General features: G+C 32.1%; 1 protein-coding gene across 5 annotated transcripts in view; it reads left to right on the forward strand.

The window, feature by feature from the left end:
* The window catches only part of LOC143250443 (USP6 N-terminal-like protein), a 60853-nt gene that overhangs the window by 32695 nt on the left and 5389 nt on the right, over positions 1 to 22769 (forward strand). For 4 of the 5 annotated variants that reach the window (XM_076500995.1, XM_076501020.1, XM_076500986.1 and 1 more), the window contains 6 exons: positions 838 to 945; positions 7642 to 7751; positions 10045 to 10093; positions 13651 to 13716; positions 16881 to 16935; positions 18157 to 18317. In XM_076500995.1, the coding sequence (XP_076357110.1) occupies positions 838 to 945; positions 7642 to 7751; positions 10045 to 10093; positions 13651 to 13716; positions 16881 to 16935; positions 18157 to 18317 (549 nt within the window). The remainder of the gene's footprint in view (positions 1 to 837; positions 946 to 7641; positions 7752 to 10044; positions 10094 to 13650; positions 13717 to 16880; positions 16936 to 18156; positions 18318 to 22769) is intronic. The other variant, XM_076501003.1, reaches the window with a different exon arrangement.

Below are 22769 nucleotides of genomic sequence, written 5' to 3' on the forward strand. Positions count from 1 at the left end.
CCTTGTACTTAAGGACAATGGAAAATTTGGTACATCATGATCATCCAGAAAGAGACTTGAAATAAGTTAAGCTCCACATGTGGAAAGTGAAGTATCTTGTTACAGGTGAGAAATCATAATAGCAAAAGCAATAAACATACCTTAGGCAAAGATATGCAACATCAAGAAGGATCTCCATCTGGAAACAAAGTGAACTGGGTATGCTCATACCTCAAAGTCACACCTTCTATTCATTTGTCATGTACCTGAAGCAGCTGGTAGATGAAACAAGTATTCAGTGTACAATACAACGAGATACCAATTGTAGCAACTATAGACTTCTGTGTGATAATACTATGGGAATTAGCACTGGGAAATTTTAGTCTTCACACTGTAAATGGTTTATGGGAAAACTAAAGAGAATGATGGCGTGTTTTGAACATGACAACTAATAACTGAATTGCTTGCAATGGAAACTGTGCTTCAAGGATAGTATAAAGGTATCTTGTTTTAAGATAGGACATGTGAGCATTGATAATGTGCTGAAGTTTAAAAATAGATTTAATATAAATGAATTCAACCCTTAGTATAATAAATGAGATTTTAACCAATCATATTAAAATATTGTAAACTTGCTGATGGGCTCACATTCAGTTTAAATTTGGGTTTAATTTAATTTAGTAGCTATAAACAGCAACAAAATCAAGACTGATTATTGAAGCTATGTAATTTAATAAAAATCTTATTGTACAATATCATTTAAGATTTCATGCAAATAGTGATAGAGTTAAGAAGCTAAATAATTTCAGTTATTGTTGCTCACCAGGTGACCAAAACAATTTTATATTTATCCTGTAGCTCAGACGGAGAATATATAAAGGTATACCAAATGCGGTGCGTGGTGAAATCTGGACAAGGTTACTAGAGGTTCAACGTGTTAAACAAGAACAAGAAGGAAAGTATAAGGTAAAACTTTGGGTAATATTTGTATGGAACAGCTTGAAACTTCAGAAAGCTTTCTACACATTATATAACTAGTATATATAGTCTTTTTTTTTGTGATATGGGTTTTCTTTTAAGACAGTTTAAAATGCTTAACTTTTAATTATTAATTTTGTCTCTACCTACACTCTTAAAAAACCTTTCTACAAACATTTTATTGTATAAAATTGTAAATGTTATCTTTGTTTTGATTCCAAAAACATTGAAAATAGTTTCAGTACAATAAAAAAAAACTACCATACCAAAATTGTAAAATCATTTTTTTAATTGTCGGTTAGAGCATATCATTTAATGTGTTAAAAGTTAAAACTTCTTTTAAATTCATTTGTATATTTTTCTTCTTCCTTTTCTTTGATTTTATTTGCTTTATGTATATTCAAGCAGTTACTTAAGTTGATGAGGTCTATTATAAATAAAGTTTAATACAGTGATTTTGTCTCATAATTAATATGATATGGTTGAGTTAACTTATATAATTAGCTTGCTTCATATTGTTTCATTAAAACATTTTGTGTTGTATTTCGACTTCATAAACATGAAATAAAAATAAATTCATTCACCAGTAAAAATAGTGAAATTGCATGCAATTGTTTTGAATTAATAATAAAAAAAAACTTAAAAAAACTTTCATAAAATTAAGTATGTATGAAGACCAAAAATTAATATTTGAAATTACAATAAAGGTAAGCATTTCATGTATTTCTTTAAAAACTTGTCAAAAGAGTACCCATTCTTTCTCTGGATTATGAACTTAAAATGTTTTTTGTTACTAAATCCATTTGATTAGTTAAGTTATAAACATACTATTACAATATTCATTATTACCTCACTAAAGGTTTGGTGAAAACTTTAAGAAAGTTATGTATATACTTTAAACATGGTATCACTGTGTGATGGTCAGGGTGCTTTCTGTTACCTGCTTTCAATATCCAGCTTTTAATATCCTTCTACTGTGTTTTACGTGATTATTGATGGTCATTGGCCAAAGAAGTTTTTTGTGGACTAAATGTGAAAGGGCATGAGTCAAAGTAGAAATTGGTTAACTCAAGAAATGGTTCTTCATATCAGCCTTATTGTTGCTGTTGGAGAGGACACTTCATCTGAGTATTTGTATTATGGAAGACCCCCCCCCTTTTTTTTTTTCCTCCATAGTGGATGCTAGCACGTTTTCTGAGATGTATAAGAAGCTTATGTGCCCTCTTCCACACGTTATTTATATTATGTTATAGAAAATTTAGTCAACCATTTTTTATTTGTAATGGCATGGGTGCCATTTATTATTGTAGTTAGTTAACTTACATTAATTATAATAAGTACTCTGACAGTGATAATGGATGGTGAAGATGGTTGTAAGCCATCATTAACCTGCCCCTTGTTCCAAACTATCATCACACAAAATTTGGTTGAGATTGGCCCAGCAACTCAGGAATATTTAGATAATGGACAAACATGTGCACAAAATTTGTACTTTTTTATATATGGATGAAATACTTTCAAATTCTCAGCTATACACTTGTACAAATATCACAGAAGAATAGTTCATTTAGTTTTGCAAGTTTTGTGAATCTTCTAGCTTGCTTAGCAAGAAAAATAATATACATAACTGAACAGAATGAAAAATAGAACAGTTTTTAAAGAAATGCATTCTCAAACAAAAAACTGAAGGATGCTCTTTAAAAGGATTTATAAAATCATTAGTCTGTCTCATCTCTATTAATTATTCATATGTAATCATTACAAATGTATATCACTAAATAAGTAGTATTAAAAGATAAACAAACTACTGTTCATCTATTTCAAAATTAAAGTGTGACATGCACTGTTCTCAGAGTCATTAAGATATATAGGGTGTTTGTATGTTTTCTGTTTTGTTAGAGTATTGGTCACTTATAGTGTGTACCACTTTATAGTTTTTTTATCAGTCAATACACATCTATGATGTTTTCATTATTATAGTATTAAATACACTTGGTGTAGAAAGTGTGAAAAAATCAAAAACTTTTATTTCTATTATTTTTTAGAATTTACTATAACAGTTTATTGTTAAAACATGTACATACCTAAGACCATTGTGTTGTTTATTTTGCAACATGACACCACATCTTACTGAAATTCATAAATGTTTAATTTCAAATAAATATCAATTGCTATTCAAGAAACATTTCCGAAAAGACTGGGCTGGATATGTTACTGCTGTGTGGTTTTAAGCTTCTATCCCCTCGGTCTGGATTCTTGTAAGCATTAATTGGGGGACCTCCTAGGGAAAGTTCTGTTTTTTCAATTTACCTCCTCTGGGATATAAACATCCACCCATGTGTTGGCTGTGTGTGGTTACCTGTGAAGGGGAGGAGAGGATCCTGGTGGTTAAGGTGTTCAACCCTAACACACTACTTTGGCCTTGAATTCTTGTAGACGGATGACCCCCCCTTGGGTCAGTCGGCTGGTCCACTTGGGCTAGGATCAACCACATACCAGTGTTGGATGTTCTCACAGGTGTTGTGGACATTGTATCTGATGCTGGTGTTTGGTCATAGTGCTCACGAAACCCTGGTGTTGCTGCAGTGTCCTTGTTTGGCACTGTAGTGTATCCCCTCGTAGGTCTCCATGGTGGGTGGGGTCAGTAGGCACTGAAATATTCTTTTTTTATTATGGATCCTCCAAATAAATACTTAAATAAAATAGTGAAAAACATTCAATAGGTAAACAATCATGTCTTGAATATTCTGAGCAACAATCTTCAACATCTGTAACACCTATTGTACCTCAATTTCTTATACTGTGTTTTCTTTCAGACAAACCTTTAGGGTAAATGTCTTCCTTTTTCATTCAGAAGGGACTAGAGGGACTTGCTGGCTCTTCAAAGTCTGTCAAGAAGCTTTGATCTGGTGACATATTGATGAAAACATCCACATCTCAACACAGTGAACTATTCTTGCATTCAAAGGTGATTGGGGATATACCTGTTGAGGTTACACCACATGCTACTTTGAATTCATCATGAGAAGTTATTGCTGAGAGGAATTTGAAGAACATCTCTGAGTCGGAGATTTTTGCTGGTTTCTCCACCCAAGGAGTTTCTGCAGTGAGGCGCATCTCTACTCGTAAAAATGGAATTACGATGCCGACCAGTATCCTCATTCTGACATTTACATCACCATGTCCACTTGCCACCATCAAGGCAGGTTATCTTAATTGCAGGCTATGGCCATACATTCCAAACCCTCTCAGCTGTTGCCAGTGTCAGCAGTTGGGTCATTCAAAGAGGTCATATCGTGTTTCCTTGAGATGAGCTCGTTGTGGTGGCAAGGACCACGATGCCTATGAGTGTGAAATGGACCCTCATTACATCAATTGCAATAGCTCTCGCCCGTCTTACTTTCATTTTGCCCTAAATGGTTGGAAGAAAAAAGAGGTGCAGTGTTTGAAAACATTTCATAACATTACTTATCCTGAGGCTTGATAGTTGCTGTCCACCACTTCATCTTGGATGTATGCTACTGCACTTCATTCCACTAGTACAGAGGAAGTATAGACAGATCTCTCTCTGCCTCGAAAAGAAACATTCTCAAACCAGATGAAAAGTCTTTTGACCTCCATGATTAAAAAGTTAATGAATCAACTTCAACACCCATCTCTGTCCCTTACATAGATTCCAGCAAATACAAAGATCTGCTTCCTTTGGTTTCAGGCACAGGCACTACCTCAGATACATCTTCCACACCAAGATGCAAAACAGTCATTTGTTCATGTCCTCAGTCACTGGAATCCCCTTCCAACAGCAGAGACCTGCGTAATTGACCAAGGGCAGAGGATCCATGGAAGCCGATAGACCTTCAAATAATGACAGTAAGGAAGAAAGATGGGGTCATAAACAGAAGGGTTCTCCACCCAATTCGCTTACATATAAATAAAAATGGCCATCTTGATACAATGGAACTGTCGAGGTTTACGTTCTAATCTGGATGCCATCGAAACACTGATTGCCTCTTACCATCCTGTGTGTCTTTCCTTACAGGAAACATTTCTGAAACCTGCCAAGACAGTCACCTTTCGGTAGTTTTCTTTGTACAGAAATAACAGGCTGTATGATGGACAAGTGCATGGAGGGGTGACACTGTTGGTTGATCAACATGTGCCCACCCTGTCTTTGCCACTCAACACACCCTTGGAGGTTGTAGCCATCCGTTTTTCTTTGGGTCATACCATCACTGTTATCTCTGTGTCATAATGAACATAATCCCCTTTGGGGAAGTGCTGATATTGATAGGAGGGGTTGCTCCTTAGAGTGTATGCTCTCTGATCACAACCTTTCTCTTTTCAGTACTGGTTCTTCTACTTATTTTCATGCACCTAGTCAGTCCTTCACTGCTGATGATCTCTCAATTTGCTCCCCTTCACTATTCTCCCATTTTTCTTGGAGGATTGACAATAATCCATGAGGCAGTGATCATTTCTCTATAGTTTTGAGAGAGACTGGCCTTTGTAGATGCCACCTGCCCTGCGTGTCCCGGTAGAAGCTGAATCAAGCAAACTAGCCCACTTTCACTGCTCTTGTGACAGCAGTAACTGACTGTATTATACAAGCAGCTGCTCAATGTATTCCTAAAATCTCAACACGTTTTCCACGATATCCTTGTCCATGTTGGAATCCTGTCTGCCATATGGCATGGAAGGCTCAAAAACGGGCCTGGGATACTTTTTTAGGTATTTCATACTTGCACCATATTGCTTCCAGCAGGCCTGTGGACATGGTTGGTGGGTGAGATGTCAAAGCTAGAAGGAATCTTTGATTAAGTTCATAACTGGCATATCTTCTACCACCAGTTCCAAAGTCATATAGGACAAGATTTGAAATGTCACTGGGCAATATAATTCTGTCCTCATCTCAATTTTGCTCTCTGATGGCCAGGAAGTAGCAGATACCCAGAGCATCACCAATACTCTAGGGAAAAGCTTCTTTTGCCAGGTATCTAGCACTTCTGCTTCTTCTTCCACCTTCTTTGCCATCAAGACTCGAGCAGAGTGATCACCTCTTTCCTTTTAAGCTGATTGTCTCTATGACTATAATCCTTCCTTTTCACTGGTGGAACTCAAACTAGCCCTTCATTGGTCTGGCAGTACAAAGGTTGGACCTGATAATGTACACTATAAAATGCTGTGCCATTTATCTCTTGCTATTCTTCTGATTATTTTTAACTGGATCTCACAGGAGAATGTCTTTCCTGATGTCTGGCACCACGCTATTGTCTTACCTTTTTCTAAGTCTTAGAAGGATCCCAAGATTCCTTCAAATTACTGTCCAATTGTTTTGAGCTATCTCTGTAAGACCTAAGAGAGAATGGTTAATGCTCGTCTTGCTTGGTTCCTCGAATCAAACAACCTTTTTTCTCTCACCCAATGTGGGTTCCAATGACAGTGCTTTACCATGGACCACCTGATTCAACTTGAAACATCAATCAGAGAAACCTTTCTCAAACATCATGTATCAACATTTTTTGACATTGAGAAGGCTTATGATACAACGTGGATGTATGGCATTATGTGAGACCTCCATGTATATGGGTTATGTGGCCATTGGCCAATTTTTATTAATTTTTTAATGGACAGGAGATTCCTAGTTTGTGTAGGTTTGACACTTTCCTATTCTTTTCTACAGGAACTTGGAGTCCCTCAGGACTGTTTTGAGTGTCATACTTTTCAGTATAAAGATTAATGCCATCACTGAACAACTCCCTCTTACTGTTGCAGACAGGCTCTATGTCAACAACTTTCACATCTCAGGTATATGAGGTATATTGAGTGGCAGCTACAGACTGCCCTCAATTGTCTACTGAAGTAGACCACAGCAAATGGCTTTAATTTCTCTCTCTCTCTGAAACCATTTGCATGCAATTTTGCTGCCAACGGGGTATTCACCATGACCTTGAACTTCGTATCAGTGAAAATGTGCTGCCTGTGGTCTCTTGGGGCTTATCTATGATCGTAAGCTGACCTTTGAACTACCCATTATTCATCCTGGCAAATTATTATCAAGATTTTGCTACATGTCTTTTAAAACTTTTTATTACTTTACTTTTTGAAAATGGCCATAATGTCAAATAACATGGAACCAGGACTGGAAAGGCCAACTTCAAGTGGCTGACGTTGGTTTTTGTACTTACCTGTTAGTCTTCCTGTTGAGTTATGATAATTACAATTATGCTACAGAAAGTGCTTTAAAACTTGTATTACTGTATTTGTCTAGTTTACTGATGTAAAATAGATGTAAACATTGGTTTTATACTATTTGTTTGTTTGTTTAACTTTGTTTTACTTTAATTTCCTTTTATGAATTTTACTGAATTTAATTTTAACTTTTTACTGGATGTTTGGAGCAGATAGCCTAGCTGCTTTGTGCCATAAAACACCAAATCAACCAAACCAACCAACCTAAGCTTCAATTTGAAAGAAGCTAATTAAAAACAGAAATGTAATATAGTTGTCTTTAGGCAGTCTGATGCATAAGTAAAAAAGTGATATGAACCATGTTTTAATATGTCTGTCTCTACGTTTATCATTGTCTTCAAATATTAAGTAGTAAGTTAAACACTTTTAAGCTTGGCTGGTGATAAGTGGAATACCATTTTCTATGAATTTCACTTATTCTTAACATTTTCAAAGGAAATGAAACGGAGAGCCAGAAAATGGTCAACAGATGTCAGGCAGATAGACTTAGATGTCAACCGTACATATAGAAACCATATCATGTTTCGAGAGCGTTATGGAGTTCAGTGAGTGTTTTTTGTTTAATTTGTTGCATGTCTATCTGTTCAGGTACTTGTTTTTTAACATCATAATGATTATCAAAGTTTACTGAGTTTGAGTAACAAAATATCTAAGTTTTATATTAGACAAAAAAAGATTGTATTTTTCTAAAAAATAGTATTTCTAACTGTGTTTTGTCGTTTGTAAATTGTAAATGAGTTTTGTTTCATTTATCTCTTTTTATAATACAAATTATTGTAAAGTAGATTATAAGAAGAATATTGAAATTGATTATTTAGTGACAGATAAATAAATTTATTTAAAAAATAGATTTATCAAAAATGTTGTCATCACACAGAGGCAATGTTTTAGTTTGTTTTTGTCTTAATCAAATAGAGGTAGTACAAAAGTTTCCAAGTAGAGACTTAATTAGAAGTTATTATAGAATACCATAGAAGTAGCAATGGAACACTAATTGTTTAAACTTAAGCATCATAGTTGGTTAAATCTATTGGTGTACTGTGAATTTAATGATGTTTAAAAAATACAAATAGTTTGGGTAATAAAGTAAATGACATGATTTTAAAATAGTAATAAAGTTTACTGTAAAACAGCAAATGTTGAAAAATAATTCACTTAAGAAATGTGAATTTTGCAGAAATAGTACTACATTGTTATGTATTAGCTTATGTGATTTTTGTTTTTTTTACTTTTGTTTAGTTGTATTATAATTTTATGTTTATTCAATTCTATGATTATTCAGATCAATGTTTTAAAATCATGGCATTCAGTTATTGATAAATTTTCAGACATCTCATTTTATTGGCTTCAGCTGTATAATTATTTAATTTCTGTTTATTGTACTATTACATATTTATAAAGACTGTTTACCTGTGTTATCGTTTCTATATTGTTCTTGCTTATCTCTGTTTGAAGACTTATAATTTGATTATTGTTCTGTTTTGTAAGCAATGTTTGCTTATGCTTATCTTAAGGTTAATATTTTTTCATAATATTGTTATGTACACTGGTTTTTAATTCTCTCTTCAATACTTTGGTTATTTCAACAATGTATGTATTGGTCTCTGAAATGGATAGTTTTAAAACAGAATCTGTATTTTTGTTACTAAATCCAGTTAAATGTTATTAGGGTGTCCAGAAATAAATGTCATTTTTGAACTGCAAAGCTTGGAAAAGTATAAATCAGTGTTGTAAAACATGCTTTAATCAAAGTAAGCATCATTTGTTTTAGCACTCTTTTGTCAAGGTGTAATGGTATTGTTTATGCCCCTGTTGTAGAAATCAGAGTTTCTCTGGTCAATGAACTTCCTGGAAACTTTTTCTGCAGCTGCTTGGGTTTTAAAGTGTTTACTGTTCAAAAAATTGTCAAAGCAAAGTGCATGAAAAAATCAAAATCTGTAGGGGAAAGGTCTGGGGAATAAGGTAGATGAGACAGAACCTCTATTCCTAATTCATTTTATTTTTAGAGCATCATTCTTGGCAGGTGTCATTACACTGTTTTTGTTGATCTTTAGTCAGCTCATGTGGAACCCACTTATCTGAGTTTTTCATTTTTTCAATCACACTCAGGTGATTGACAATGCGTGATTTACTAGTGTCTCGTTTTTTTGCAAGTTCACATACTGTTTGCGAGAATCTGTCTCCACTACATCCCTTAATGTGTTTTCATTTAATGATGGCATCCTTCCATGACCTTCATGATCTTCTAGACTTTTGTCTCCATGTTAAAATTTGGAACCAGCCCTGAACTGTGTGTTCAGTAACATATCCATGGCCAAAATGCCTGATTGATGTTTCTTTAGTTTTGGTAACTTTTCATCCAAATTTGAAGTCGTAGAGAAAAATCAAATGAAAGTCCTTATCCATGCTGCCTTGGGGGTTGCAAAACTTTACCCTGAGCAGAGTTGGAACAGCAGACAATTAAGACACCTTGTAAGCTACAAGGGTTGGATTAAACCAACCAATGATAAGTTACTCAGTATTTTGCTTCTAAATGTTATTAGAATTGTAACATTTATTTCTAGACAACTTAATACTATAATTTAACATCATAGTTAAATAAGTATTATAATTGTAACATCATTTTCAAAATTGCTTTATTGTAAAATATTTTTATTATAAAAGTAATGAAGAATAAGTCATTGGTATTAAAATCCTCTTTGCATATTCTCATTTACATATGCACACTTATCCTTTTTTTTGTTATTACTTCTTAGTTTCCTTCTTGTAAATAGTGATGTTTTGGGGGCTGTTAAAATATTTAACAAACATTATTATTCTTTCTTTTATCTTTACCAGACAACAAGCTTTGTTTCATGTCCTTGCAGCCTACTCTATGTACAACACTGTAAGTAAAATTATTATCTGATCACAAGAAACTAGTACTGAATAGAAAAAAAACACACAAAAATACTGGTTTGATGCTTTTATAATTTTTGTATACCACAGAAACATTGTGACATTGATATTCACATGAGCACAGAACGGCTTAAATAATATAACATCACATTGAAATGGGCTGCTTTATACTTGTATAATTTTGTTATCCATTGTTAGTAACATCTTTAACCTGATGACTGCCAAGTATTTCAACTGCTACAATACAACTCTAATGCTTCTTCATTTTGTAACTTTTTTCGTGACGCCATTTTAGATCGAAAGTGAAACAAATTGTAAGTAGGTAAAATGCATGTATGGTTCTGACATCTAGCGTTGAAGTTTGGTATTATTGAGAATGAATTATCTTGTCTGTGGCACTGTGTTACCAATCGGCTTGGACGAGTTATCGAGTCTAAGGCACTGAACAGGTTAAATACAAAAATTTCAACTACTTAACTACCATGGAAATTTGAAAGTGTTTGAAGAATGGGTAATTCATTTGAATTTTCCAAAATTTACTACTTCTCCATTGTCAGTAATATCTTTAACTAGAGTAATTTCATTTACTTTATTTTAATGGGAGTTTGGAATTTTGTACCACAATGAAGAATGGTATTTCACTTAACTTTCCAGAATTAACTAGTGTCATATAAGTAATGAGATATAAACATCTGTATATTTTTGTTTTTTATTGTATATCCAAAAATTAACCCAACACTGAGAGAGTTAACTTTTCCACTGCCATGATTCGAGATAAGAGTGGTGCGTTAATGTTCTACTTTAAGTTTTTTACCACTACTTGCATATTTTCCCATATTGATTATGTTTTTGTACAGAGTTAAATATGATTTTGATGAAAACATTGAACATTTTTTCTGGGTTTTACTTTGTTCAGACTTTTACATTTTAAGAGTGACAGATACGTGTTAGAAACAAAGACTTTAGAATATTACCTTTTCACCTTGTGGGAAATAAATATGCTACAAGAAGAAAATAAACAATGCATATTTGCTAAACAAATAGATATGAAACTAAACAACTGAAAGTGATGTAGTTCTTGATTTAATAAAGTGCATTAAAAACTTTCTATATTTTTACAAATGTAAATTAAATGTAATGTTTAATTTAAACAAAACTGGATAAAAAAACAACTCTCCTACCAACCCTAATTTTTTCCTGACAATATTAACAAACACAGAAATACTACTGTTGTTAGCCTAATGTGCAATGATAAATAAACATGTAATGTGAGTTGAAGATGTGTAGAATGGGTGTGATTTTACAGAATAATAAAATGCTGACTCGGATTTTTTTGTATAGTATTGTGTAGAAAATGACTAATCTTGTACCCAGAATAATCATTATATTCCTCTGCCTTTAACAGTTGAAAGTAGTTCTTTCTGTTAAGTTTACTCTCCTATTTTCCAATGAAGATTAACCTGGAATATTCATGTGCTTGATTGCTGAAATGTATTTGTTTATATTTTGTGTGTACTGTCTGATGAGGTCAGTATAACTGTGTTTATAACAAATTGTAAACTATCCAAAGAATTAACTGTATATAACTAATGTTAACATATACCACTAGTAATCTCAAGTCTGTTATATTTAGTACATTTCAGATTTATAAACAATGTTATAAAGAACATCATTTAAAAACATAATGCTATTTTGACACTAGTTAGACATTTTCAAATAAATTTTCATATTAAGCTAATAAGCTTTATTTTTTACATGAAAATCAGTACTTTTAACTGTATTTCATGTATTTGTATAATACTTAAAATAATTTTATTTTCAACAATGAAAGGGGACCAGTTCAGTTATCTTACACCTGGTGTAGTTTTATAGCTAAGACTAGTCATGTTTTTAAAGTATTTAATTTTTGAGGTAATAAAGTTAGTTTATCAGATTTATATCTGGTTTTAGTCTTGTGGTAATTTGAAGGGAGAAACTCACTGAACACTATTAATTATATTTTCAACTTTTTACAGGTCTTTTACTAAGTTGTATGCATCAAACATATTCATGTGCAAGGTTATGATTAACAAATTAACTAAATTATTGTACCTGAAGACATATATAAAAACAAAATGGCAAACCTGATTTTCTCAGTATTAGCAGTTTGTCAAATAGTAAATGTTCAGATTGTCTTTAAAGCAAATATAATGTTCAAGTTATGTAAAAATATTCATTTTTAACCAAAACCAACATGTATGGCAGTAATATGTTTTTATATTTAAACACACACATACACAAGGTGTCCAAAATGTTGGGAACCATACATGATTTGTAGCTTTTCTTATATCATATACATGTCTGATTGTGGTACTGTCAAAGGATGAGAAGGTAAAGTTAATCAAACTTGTTTTGGATTATTAGTACAGCCTGTGAAATACATTCTATGAAAGTTGAATAACTTCTAGTTCCAAATGTTTTCGACACCCTGTGTGTGTGATTATTGATTATTCCACATAAGGTGGTTGAGTAAATGTATGATCATAAATACATATATAGCCATTTCATGTGGAAATAATCAGTTAGGTTTATGTAATTTATTAACAAATTTTACTAACTGCCCAGTTCTAGTTTTATCTCAGATATGCTGAAACATTTCAAATGGCATGGCGTTAGTGTTCAATGTCCAGTATATTTATGTTGGCCATTTTATTGAAATTACCAAACAAAAATTTGATATAAAAAAGGAAAGAGATTGATAGATATTAAAGGTATTCCAAGTTTTTGAAAAATGCATACAAAATGAAATTTTTTCTGTATTAACTTCATACATAGGCATGTGTCAGGTTGGTTTATCTTTCTTCAGGAGAGACTAATATGGATAAGTTAGCATTTTAAAGCTGAAAGTCAACTGCTGCATGCAAATATTAAAATTAATTTCTTTTTATATGTGTGTGCTCATAAATCCATTACCTACAAAAACTTTAAACTATAACACGTGGCCAAAATACCATCCTTTGTGTGAAACGTATTCAATTAGTACACTATAGCTTCAAATCTAAAATGTTCCAGATGGCATTCTTTGGGTACTAAACATTATAACATATGAAGAAGTTTCATATTGTATCATAATTTTCTACATTTAAAACAAACAACACTAAGTAAAACTTGTACAGGGTTCCACTATTCACACACTGTAAAGTTGTTAATTGAGTGAAAACTATGAGTATGGTTTATTCACAAGTAATCAGAGCAAGTACTTCATGCAAGTTTAGAATTAAATAATGTATATGTGTATCTTTTGAGCTACTATGTTATTTGTTTTATCTTCTATAGTTACTGTATTTTTTTTTTTTTTTACAGCAAAAGTTTTGTTACAATGATAATTGGATTAAAATTGATATGTATTAGAATTCACACTGATTTACTTTATATAAAAAAAAATAAACATGTAATATTCAACACTTAAGATTTGTAGTGTACTGGCTAAATACAAATCTTAACTTTCAGAATTTGAAACATGTTTACAAATTCTAAAGGTGAACTGTATATTTTGTTATGCTCTAGGAAATTGGCTACTGTCAAGGAATGAGTCAGATAGCTGCACTTTTATTAATGTATATGAATGAAGAGGTGAGTGTAACAGAGTTACTAGGTATGTTAGCTGCTTTAAAGCTTCGTGTTGTATAATTCAGAAACTATATAACTTCATATAACATAACTTCAAAACACACATTGTTAAAAGTTTTGTAAAAGACAAATTCATAAAGTATTTTAAACAAATGATTTTAAATAAAAATAGTTTTCAATGGAAACTGTTCAGTAGAAAAGAAAATATGTTAAATAAAAGTGAAATAATGATACTTTTGGTTTATGTATGTAGTATGTAAGTATTAAATAACTTAACCTATAGTATGCATTTCATTTCTTCAAAGGTTTGAATTTTTTTTTTAAGTTCAAATTGGGAAAATCCCAAGCTGAAGTCAAAGTAAGAGCAGCCAGTGCATTACTCTGTAGCATCTCTATTCAAGGAACTTTATAAACTATTTCATGAGATAGATACATTGTATCCTATTTTGTCTTCTGCATGAAGGACATATTTTCAGTCATCATATGGAACTGTCCTAGTTTTTTATTTTTATTGGTCAACTGTGGAAAAGTGGTTAATATGAGTGTTTCATAATTTCAAGCCAGTTTCATTTGGTAACAAGATTTACTGTGAAATTACCTTCATTTTCTCATTATTTCTTTACCCACTGCCCATGATTACTCTGTTTATTTTATTCAATCTCTAATCCCCTTGAGGTGGATTCCTGTACTTGGTAAGGGAACCTTCCAGAAAAGGTTCTGTACTTTCAGTTTACTTCCTTTAGGATCTGAACATCCACTCATGATGGCCATACATGGTAACCCATGTAGGGTAGGAGAAAATCCTGCCCAACATGCTACTTTGGCCTGTGAGTTCCTGTAGATGGGTAGCCTTGAGGTGGCCCCCTCAGGATCAGTTAGTTGGTCCTATTGGACTAGTGTCAACTGAGTACAGATGTTGGATCTTGTCAGTGGGTGTTGTGGACATTGTATCTGATGCTGGTGTTTGGGTAAAGTGCTCACAAAACCCTGATGTTGCTGCAGTCTGTGTTTTTGTTTGGCATTGTAGTGTGTCCCCTCATAGGACTCCATGGTGGGTGGGGTCAGTGTTAAGATTAATGCTATCACTGCATAACTTCTTCCTTCTTTTGCAAACAGGCTCTGTGCCAATGTCTTCCACATCTTATGTCATTGAGCAGCTGCTTCAAACTGCCCTCAGTTATTTGTTCATCAAATGGTTTTACCTTTTCTTTCTCTAAAACCAGTTGCATGCACTTTTGCTGTTAACTATGTATTCACCCCAGTCCTGAGCTCTATCTCAGTAATGTTTTTTTCGTGGTCTCTGAAACAAAAATTTTTTGGGGCTTATCTTGGACGGTAAGCTGACCTTCATTTCACGCATGAAGCAGCTATGCATCAAATATACAAGGTCACTGAACATCCTCCCTCTCCTCTCTTTCATCTCTTAGTAAGTGGATTAATGTTGTTTTTTGTTTTTTTTAACTAAAGATCTATTGTGTCCTCATTCAATCCAAACTGAACTATGGGTCTGTAGTTCTGCCAGGAGTTCAGGCTTAGACCCCATTCACCATATGGGGCTTTGCTTCTGCATGGGGGCTTTCTACACTTCCCTAGTTCAGAGTTTGTACACTAAGTTCAACGAACCTTCTCTTCACCTCCACTGCTTGCAACTTGCTTTTTGCTTTAAAGTTCCAATCCTTGCCACAGTATTCCACTTTAGGTTGTCTTCCCTTCTCACTAGGCTGTCAAAGTAGACGATCTGCCATTCTTCCTTTTGATCTTCATGTCCAGACTCAGTTGGTTGAATTGGGTCTGTCCTTGGATGACATTGCTGTCTCCACTGGTCAGCTCATACTATTATGGCTTATTACCATCATTACCTGTGACCTTTCTTTGAGTCATCTGAGAAAAGCAGATACTCCCTATTCGAAGTACTGTCTTCAATTTGCCAAATATCTTTTGAATTATTCTTCTCTTCCTGTTTATAAGGATGGTTCAAAATCTGGGGACTCTTTGGGCTCTTCTATGGTTTGTTGTGGTTCAGTGGTTGTTCACAGGATCCCTCTACAGTTTTTTGTTCACTGCTGAGTTGTTTACCATATCTCTTGCCCTGAATCACATAGAAACTATGCAGTACACCAGCTGTACCATTTATACCGATTTCAAAACTGACTGCCCATTTTTTTGCATGTTCTATTTCTGTCCAGTGTGAGTGGATCCCAGGCCACATTGATATTGGCAGGAATGAGCTTACTGATACCACAGCTAAGTCTGTTTGCTATGGTACTGTCTCTGCTGTGACTGCCCCATATATGGACTATGGTCTTGTATTCAAGGCTCGTCACTATGCCAATTTGTAGTGAGCAATGTGATAATGAGCATTTTCAGATCATACTTTCTGTTGCTCTTTGGCTGTCTTGTTTTTATAAGGATCAGGAGGAGAAAGTTGTCCAGGCTAGGCTATGTATTGGTTACAGCTTCTTGTTGTTAACACATTGTTTTCTTTTATCTGGGACTGATGCAACAATATGTGGCCTTCTTGACATTCAAGTCACAGTATCCCACATCTTACTGTCATGCTGTTGTTATGACTCTAAACAACACCATTTTAGATATTTATTCCACCAGTTTACCCCCCAATCACTGGGTAGTATCTTTGGCAATGATGACATTGTCTACCTTATTTCTATTTTTCAATTTTTTTTTATTATATTTAAACTCTTACCAACATTTTGAAGTTTTTTATTTTCAACTTGATTAATTCTTGTGTTTTACAATGTTTTTACTTTTGTTTTTTTTTCCTAGTTGTTTGACACAGATAGCCCAGTTGCTTTCTGTCAATAAACATTAAACAACAACAATCTAATATTCTGCAATAGTCCTGCTGCTTTAAAAATAAACCTATCCTTCCATTATTCAGAAGATTACAACTTTTTTTTTTTTTTCACCTACAACCAATCATTACAACTCCTCTGCATGGTATTTCCTTCAACAGTTGAATTACTATGTGCTAAATTTAATCTTTATTACCAAACGTATATTGTAATAAATTTTTTTATATAAAACAGCAGATTCAGTTTATTTTTTAAAAGAGAAAAGTTTAATATCTGATCATTGAAAGTAAATGAGGTGTTCAAAAATTTTCAAATGCATACACATAATCTAATTGTTTGGATATTTTGTTTCAGGATGCTTTCTGGAGTCTTTCTGTTCTGATGACAAATGAAAAACATGCCATGCATGGTAAGTGTGGTATTATTTAATTGTTACAGGTATATTGGGTTTAGACATGGTAATCATTCTAACCTCACTATTTTAATTTCATCAGTTAAAAATCTTTATGTGCATATTCTAATGTAACTGTTTAGTATTTACTTATAAAATATATCAATATCCATCAGTTTCCATGCTTTTGGGAGTTTTCTTGCCGTTATTTCTTTTTAATTTTGTTGTTGTCTGATATTCTCTACTCGCTTAAGTATTCAGACTTTAAAGGAACTGATACTAATGTTCTGCATGTCATTCCAGATGAAGTTTGATCAGCATTCAGAACTGAGTTGCACATTGTGCTTTATTAATAGATTGAGTTAAGTGCTGTATTGGATAAATTGATTTTTAAGATAACATATTGTTTTTAAGAAATTGGATTACATGGATATATTCAGCAGTCTGTAAAACCTGAGCTGCAAGGCTTTTTGTTGAGTAATAAACTTGTTCTATTATTCAAAAAAGGCTGTGCACTAGTAAATTTAGTGTTATGAGGTTATATATTATAGTTATGTACTGAACTGGTTTGAAACTTTACATCTCGTTATTCACTAATAATTTAATTTATAAAGTATAGAAATAAGTTGTGCATTCAGTTTGGATAATAAACTGAGTTAGGAAGTTACATTGGGATTAAATAACAAACTGAAAGATTACAAGTTTTCAGATGTAGTTGAGTAAAAATTTCATTATAAGGTTATGTATTCTGTTTTTATAATAAACTGGTTTCAAGATCACGTTATGATAACCTGAAACTGCAGAGGTCCTTGTAGTTAAATAGATAAATCTTTTCAGGTATATGTGTGAATTTGGTCATTTGTGTAGGTAAAGCAGTGCAGAACAAACAAGCACAAGTAATTTATTGATTTAGAAATTATTTTTCTAAGTTTAATATAGTTTAACTGCTAGAAGAAACTGAAATATTATAACTTGTTGAATAATCCATTACTGTGATTTTTGAATTTTTTTTAATTTGGCATTACTTATGGATGAGTCAACATATGTAGTTTGAGATTGGCACAGCCAGAAATCACTTTCAACATCTGTATAAGGTTTAGTAGTTAAATGTAATTTACAGTTCCTTTTGTTTTCAACTTTATATCTTTTTGGAATTATTTTACAATTAGGAGGAAACATATTTTAATCAAATCTCCTGCTATTAAATGTTTTTTATGTATATCTATATATTTCATTTAGGATTTTTTATACCTGGTTTTCCCAAGCTTCAGAGGTTTCAGGAACATCACGACAAGATTCTAACAAAATTTCTACCTAAACTAAAGAAGCATCTAGACAAATATGAAATTCATTCAAGTCTTTATACCCTCAAGTGGTTCTTTCAGTGTTTCTTAGATAGGGTAAGTACATAAAGTTTATGGTATTTGGTAAAATCTGTACAAACCTAAACAAGACTAGAAAAATCTATATTTAACCATTTAATCATTTCATCAAACCTTGACTGAGACACATGCAAGAATAGTTTTTTTCCTGTACAGTTCATTAAGATATACTTTGCTCAATAAATGTTTCTAAACATCAGACGGTGAACTACAGCTCACATACGTAATTGATTTAGTGGACTTCCTCTTGATTTTCAGACATTTTAAAGTGTAGGGCATATCAGTCATCAACTCTAAAGAAATGACTGGATGTATTGCTATTATACTAATACAGCACCACTATATATATATATATATATAAAAGAGCTCCATCTGCATTTATCACATTAGTTGTGTGCTGAACTAATTTGTTTTAGTTTATTTGAAATAAGTTTGATTTTTATTATTTGGTTTGTCACTTGGTGTTTTCTTTTCTTTCTTTTTTTTTTAGTAGTATAAAAATTTTAATATAGAACAAATTTTGAATTAACAATTAACAGGTGTTAGTTCAAAGTAGGATTATAGCAACTTGTACATTAGGTAAGTTCTTGTTTTAACCTTTTTGCTACAGACAGGTCTAAATGCAAATATCATGACTTTTTAAAGTTATATTTAAAATTAAACTGCTGTACTATCATTGCATATGAATAAATGAAGATAATAAACCAAATTTTAATATTATATAAGTTTTAAATTTTATAATGAAATATTTTTTAAAAGATCCTTCTTCTCTACTTCTATCAGAGTTGTGATATTTGCTCTCTAGGTTTTCTCTTTTTCATTTTTTTACCACCTCCTTTGAGAAATATGAAATTTAATCTAAATTGTGTATTACTCAGGCAAAGCCATCAAACGTGTTTGTGTATGGTGCTGTAAACTAGAATATTGTACCCATTTGCCATATCCACTCTTTGATTTATACTATTTTATTTGTAATCAATAGAAAACTACACATTTAATAAATCAAAAGAATTGTATTATGTTGTTTTTTTTATACAGAGAATTATCTATGCAACTACAGTTCAAAAATGTTTCTCCTGGGAATCACATTGTCAAGTTTCTAGCTGAATTTTTAAAGATTTTTATCACTAGTTAAAAAGCTTGAAATATTATGAGTTACAGGACATTGTTTTGTACATGTATTTATTCTGTGTTCCTAGATGCATTATTTAGTGTAGTAGCACCATTAGTATCAAAAAGTAGGCTTAAGTTCTGTTGACAGTCAACACAAAAAGAAAGAAAAAAAAAAAAAAGAGAGAAAAATGCAAAAGTAACTGTAATGTAAAAATTGGAAACTTGTTTAGTTAGATTAGGAAAGATAATAATAATAATAATAATAAAAATCTTTACCAGGTATGATCGTGAGCAGCTTATACATCATGTAATTTGATATAGTAATGTGAATTGCACATTGGCTGAGTGATTTACAACTTGTTTTGTGAGATTATTATTTTGTCATGGTTCAAAGGGTAATAAAATGAAGTTTAAACAGACTTGTACTGTTATGAGGATTAAGTAAGCTATTTGGGATAAATAATTGTGGTTTCCTTTTACAATGTGCAATTATTCTATGAATCAAAATGGGTAATTTTCATTTATTACCTAATTTTTATAGTGGTTGAGTTCCACAACCAGTTTATTTTCTCATACCAAAATATGATGAAAACTTAATGTTATGGTATGTATAAGTTGCTGTTATTTTATTTTGAATTAATTATTCACTTTAGAAGGGTCTAAACATTGACTGAGAGATATGTTGCTGTAGATATCTTGAAAACGTATGGACCATCGGAGGTCTATAATTTTACCTGACTTGTTGAAGCTTACTGTAGTTGAACTTGCCATCAAATAGCATAACGTTTTGAAATAACATGGAATCTATTAGTCCATCTCAGCTTTTCCAACTTCTAAACTAAACTAAAATAAATAAATAAAAATCTTAGTTATTTTACCATTTGTACCTATTTATCAAGCTTTTTCTTAAACTCATTTAAATTTACTGCCTCTACAAATCTAAAGGCAATCCATTCCAAAGACTAACCACCCTATTTGAAAAACAAAATTGTCTTACATTGGATACTAGCTTTCCTTTTTATATGTTGGTTATCCTTAATTAATTTAAAGAAATTCTTACTGTTAATTATACATTTTCAGCCAACCTTTTCTCACACATCCTTTTTCATGTCTTAATCTTCTGTTTAATCAACTTTCTTCATCTTCTGTAATCTTTTAAAACTCCTGTCACATCAGTCAATTTAAAGTTTTTAAATTTACGATGTTTTTCTTTAATGTTATCTCTTAAACTCCTTGTGAGCAAACCTTGGTATTTATTGGTAACTGCTTTTCTTTTTCTGTAAGGAATATATTTACCTTGAATATTTAAAAATTTATCTTTTAAGAAATGGTCAGACCCGATCAGTGTTTCTAAACTCGGATGCCTAGTTCTCAACAGATTCTTGTCACATCCTATCAAAATTTGCTTTTTTTTGAAATTTGTAACAAAAACATCATTATTTCTTATGCCTTTATGCAGCAAAGCATCAAGCCTTATAAAGAAATAATCACTTGCACTGAGATATTCTCTAATTTCCACCCTTTGTCATTTCTATATTTAACAATAACTCTAAAATAGCATTGTTTCTATGAGTTTTGTTGACTAATTGATTAAAAAAGCCATCCTAAACAATTTCCAAAAGCCTTTCTCTCTCATGGTTTGAATCTACCATTTCCCAATCTGTATGCCTGAAATTAAAATCACCCATAACTATGACTTTATTAACAGTTGAAATATTAATTTCACTGCAAAGTTTCTCACTAATTTTTTCAGTATCTAGTCTGTAACAAATTCCCATTAACATCCTTTGTCTTTATGTCCACTAATAAACCCTTGTTATTCTTATACTTCATCTGATGTACCAATAACTCTGACCTTTGCCACAGGTATAAATGGCATTGTAATAAAGGGAATTTATCAGTTTGAGTATGATAACAAGTTCTCAAATATTCCAATCTATAACAGTAATTGTAATACTGTCATGAAATTTGATAGTCACCACAACTGAAACCTTTTATGTTAAAATATGTTGATGATCCATTTGTCATCTAGTTATTTTGAATGGAAACTGCCAGTTACCCTTTCTACAGAGACCAAATGTAATACAACAATTTTGGAGTCGCACAAGTCGTTACAGATCTTGTTGCCACATGTGCTCTGACAACTGTACGTCTTGAAAATAGCAGTGCAGCAGGTTATTTAGCAAAATGTCTCATTGTAAGTCTATTATGTTGAAAATTCACCACACCAATTCATCTTGCAGGCTTTTTATGATCTGCTGTGTACAAGAATGACTGTTTCTTAGCATCTTTTTCAATAGTCTTAAGTACATAAAAATCCATAGGTGCTACATCCAACAACTAAATTGTGTTTTTATATGGAATAGCATTAATACCTATTTTCTTCACTTCCGTGATGTATGTGACAGTCAACTAAATGGTATAACAGGAAGCATAATCTTGGTGAACCCATACTTATTTTTCTCATTTCTATACAAAGCCAGTATTTGTTTGTATGGAGGGTAAAGAACAACAGTCTGGTTGTAAGCACAGTTGCCCCTTAACTTTATATCTACTTTTCCAATCCATAACTTTTCCCTGTTGCAGCATCTACTGATGATCCTGAATCCATTTATAAACATTTCATAATGTGCTACGTACACTTTTGGTTGTTTTTTTTCCTCATTAACTCTATCATCATGGTTTGGCCTATTTGACTAACTGCATGACCCTTTTGTTCTTGTCTAAAATTTTTTAGATTTAATATTTCTAACTCTTAATATAGCGTATATATTTACAAAATTTGGCAATCTTTCAGTTGATGTTTTTCACAAAGAAAAAATTAAGAAATATTTTTAATTAAAATAAAAATTTATTCACGAATATACTGAGTATTTGTTTTGAATAGTTCTTTTCCAAAATAATTTTAATGTTAAAAATACTTTTTCTTATCTTTAAAATCTAAACTGTAAAACCTCTTAAAAACATTATTTTTTAACAAAACTTTATTTCGTATATTATTTTATTTACCCTACCTCAAAATGGGATCAGTCAATTACCTTTTATTTCTAGGATGACTTTTCAAATTTTAACATGGAAGTATATTTGTTTATTCCAAGTACCTTTAAGCTTGTAACAGTATACATCTCTTGATACTAAACTTTTATTGTTTTACTGTCTCTTTTGATTGTCCTTTGAACCATTTCTAACTACTGTTTATGCCATTACAAACTGTAAATAACTTGTGGCATATGCAATTTGTGTTACATTATCAAATTATATTACCCACAAAGTACTACAAGCTGCTAATTTGTGTATCTTGTGAAACATTTTTTATTAAATTATTTACTATTAAATATACAACAGAACAATGTAAAC

This window comes from Tachypleus tridentatus, chromosome 1 (genome assembly GCF_004210375.1).
Source record: "Tachypleus tridentatus isolate NWPU-2018 chromosome 1, ASM421037v1, whole genome shotgun sequence".
NCBI lineage: Eukaryota > Metazoa > Arthropoda > Merostomata > Xiphosura > Limulidae > Tachypleus > Tachypleus tridentatus.